The sequence below is a fragment of the Pteropus alecto genome, unplaced genomic scaffold (genome assembly GCF_000325575.1).
Source record: "Pteropus alecto unplaced genomic scaffold, ASM32557v1 scaffold94, whole genome shotgun sequence".
NCBI classification, from domain to species: Eukaryota; Metazoa; Chordata; class Mammalia; order Chiroptera; family Pteropodidae; genus Pteropus; species Pteropus alecto.
This window is the reverse complement of record NW_006437736.1, coordinates 12429533-12433052: the sequence shown is the minus strand read 5'-3', so window position 1 is coordinate 12433052 and position 3520 is coordinate 12429533. Positions and strand designations below refer to the sequence as shown.

General features: G+C 49.3%; 1 protein-coding gene across 1 annotated transcript in view; it reads right to left on the bottom strand.

The window, feature by feature from the left end:
* NTF3 (neurotrophin 3) overlaps window positions 1-761 on the bottom strand; it is a 1944-nt gene extending 1183 nt beyond the window's left edge. The window contains exon 1 of the mRNA XM_025048648.1: window positions 3-761. Coding sequence (XP_024904416.1) covers window positions 3-746 — 744 coding nt within the window. The 5' untranslated portion in view covers window positions 747-761. The remainder of the gene's footprint in view (window positions 1-2) is intronic.
* Window positions 762-3520: the final 2759 nt, after the last annotated feature.

The window sequence follows — 3520 nt, the reverse complement described above, 5'->3', positions numbered from 1 at the left end:
GCAGAGACACAGGAGGTGTCTATCCGTATCCATCGCCAGCCTACAAGTTTATTGTTTTCTGACGTCAGTGCTCGGACATAGGTTTGGGACGTTTTGCACTGCGAGTTCCAGTGTTTATCGTCAATCCCCCTGCAACCGTTTTTGACAGGCCTGGCTTCTTTACATCTCGTCTCATAAAAATATTGTTTGACGGGAGAGTTGCCGGTTTTGATCTCCCCCAGCACCGTGACCTGGTGTCCCCGAATGTCTATGGCTGATGACTTGTCGGTCACCCACAGACTCTCGCTGTCACACACGGAGTATTCCCCTCGGTGACTCTTGTGCTCTGCATACCTCTTCCTCCGCGATGTTCTGTTTGCCACCACGGGGTTGCCCACGTAATCCTCCATGAGATACAAGGGAGGGGGCTCCAAAGGGGTGCTGTCACTCAGCAGGACCCGGGGTGAGTTGTAGCGTCTCTGCTGCCGCAGCAATTCCGTGTCCGTTGCAATCATCGGCTGAAATTCCGACTTGGCGGGCTCGCCCTGCTCCGGTTCCTGGGGGGCTTCTGCTTTGGGCAGGGTGCGCTGGTAGTTTTCCTTAACGTCCACCATCTGCTTGGAAAGCTTGTTTTTCAAAATATCTGCCTGGATCAGCTTAATAATCAGGGAATTGAGCGAGTCTTCTGGCAAACTCCTTTGATCCATGTTGTTACCTTGGATGCCACGGAGATAAGCGAGAAATATCACATAAAACAAGATGGACATCACCTTGTTCACCTGTAAGATCTGAAAAGGAAACACAGGTGTTAATAGCAGGCTGTGGTAGCTGAGTCCATGTCATTCTGGGACCAGCTCCCAGAGGCCGAGTGTCCCTATGTGGGTAAGAGACAGCAGGGTGTCACCATCCTTGGTGAGCAAACAAAACTCCTCTCTGCTGTCCAGAGACAGAGCTATCTCCTTCCTTACCCCTGGAAACTGCTTCCTTCTAGGAGTCCTCGGAATCTCTACATCACATTTCTCCCCTAGACTTCCAAGTGGCTTTGCCTCAACAGTCCTCTTCCAGCCTTGTGGCTGTGTGATGGGGAAAGAAATGTGTGTGTGTGTGTGTGTACGTGCGTGTGTGTGAGCGTGTGCACGCACACACATGCTGTATAAGCAGGCAGGAGAGGGCAAAATAATTTTTTAACAAAATAAACCAAAAACATTAGTGGAGGGAACTACAGTAGAAAAGAGTTAGGTCTCTTCCTAGGACCTAGGTCACGAAGGCAGAGGCAGGATGAGGAACGTGCTTCCGCCTCTGCTCTTCCTGGACAGACAGAACCTACTGCATCTGCATCTGATGTCTGCTGTATCTGCGGCCTTCTGCTGTGTGTGGACGAGATCCTGCCACGTCTTTAAACGTCCCTTGAGCCTGAAAAGACCAAAGGCCACTCCACTTGGGCGAACTATGAAGAAATCAACCTGAAAATTATAAACTGTATTGATAGTCTTTTATTAGCAGTAGCAGCCCCGCAAATGTTTCAACAAACAGAGCTCTACTGCAAACCCTGAGGCTGAGGGTTGGGTTGGTTGCTCTGTGTTGTGGCATCAGGACATGGGCTCATCCCTGGCTGGGCCATGCCTGGGGGAGCCGGTCTCCCACCCTTAGAGAGGAACATGTGGGGCCACTACCTACTCTAAGAGAGGGCCTGAGCTTCCGGTGCTCTGCTAAGTTCTCCAATGAACATGCTTCCCTGGGACACCCGGCTGCTCCCCAGAGAGCCTCTTCACAAGACGGCAGAAGATGAAGAGGCAGCAACAACCAGCTCAGAGCCAGACTTGCCCTGAATAGCAAGATGCCTTGTTGATTAATTTTCCTCATTTGGCTTTTTAAAGCTTCCACTGCAGAATGTTTCTTTTAGTGGTTAGATTTCTAATTCTATTATCTTCTTGTTTAAATGACATTTTAACCCATCGACGCTCTCATTCTGCTGCCACAGCACCACCTCGACACAGGGTTTCTGTTGAGTCTTTGGGGAATTAGTGGGCTGATCTCAATGTAAATGGCATTTTAACCCATCAACACTCTCTTTCTGTTGCCATAGTAGAACCTCAGCATGGGATTTCTATTGAGTCCTTGGGGAATTAGTGATCTGATCTCGAAATACCTTCCTTGCTGGTCTCTCTCTCACCAGAGCAAAGCCCAGATTTTCTGAATCCGGCACCGGAAAGAGATTCTCCAGGTGGGATCCATCCACACCAGTGCCCTGTGATTCACGACACCTGCCTGGAGGTATCCGCCGTTTAATTACCATTGCTGCCTCCGCCCCGGCCCCAGGGGTACATTGTTTTCTCTTTAAAGGTCTGTTTGAGCATGGAAAATAAAAATCTTTCCCTTGGTTCACCTTTGGTATTTTCAGAAAGACTTTACTAAATCCAGAGGGAAACCAGAAGGGAAATAAACAAAGGTGGCACGAGAAACAGAAAAGCCGACCTGCTTACCCAGTGCCGCGCCTGCGCCTGCCCGTGCTAACTCGCTCCCGGCACCCACAGATGCAGCCTCCTTCCCCATCTGGTCTGAAGAACTGCTCTCCTGTCCCCAAAGGCCAGCAGTGTTGCAGGCACTTTGTTCCAATTTCCTCCTCCTGGCTCCTGGCCTGTCTCTCTGATAAGGAGACCATCTTTCTTCCATGGGAACTACTTTCTGGACAACGGACTCCTTCGAGGTCAGAGCTGAGCAAAAGATTCTGGCTTTGCTGCCCAACCCTAAAGACTGCCCTAGGAATCATATTATCCTAGGAAAACGGTTCCCACAGGATAACTACTCTCCTTCCCACTCTGCAAAAAGTGACCTTTCCTTCAATCTGGCAGGATCAACAAAATGAAATTTGAAAAACACAAAAAATATGGCAGACACGTCCTAGAATTATACCCCCAAACAGAATACCACTGCGGTAAAATAATTTGGGATTGTGGGGCTATCGAAATTCGATTTATTAAATCCCCCCAGAGCCCAGCCACTGTAAGCTCAGAATACACAGGCTGTCTGCGCATGGGGAGAGGTCAAGTGGTTGGGGGTGGGGTGGAAGTCCCAGGTAGAGTACGAGTCGATGTATAGATCAGCAGGTCATTACGAGGCTGAGTTGATAGGAAGGATGATGGATGGTGCCAATGGATTGGGGAAGCACATTTATGGTTGGTGGCCTGAATACAGAACCGAAGGATACTAGGAGAAGAGCCTTTAATCCAATTCCTTAATTTTACAGATGGAGAAAATCTAAACTGTAGTTTAAAGAATTGGGGAGACACACAGGACAGAGAAAGCGCTTCTTTGCACTCTGGGCCCAACCTCCCTTTTCATCCTATTACCACTGGGCTCACACACCCTCTGCTGCAGCCCCATTCACTATTCAAAAACCACTAGAATAAGCTGTAGGACCCACGTGCACATGTCATGCCCTTCACCTTGCACTTTCATCGCCCCTTCTGTTGAAATTTTACCCATTCCTCAGTGCCTGGTTCCTGTGAGGCTCCCCAGCAACAGCCACTGCCACGTCTTT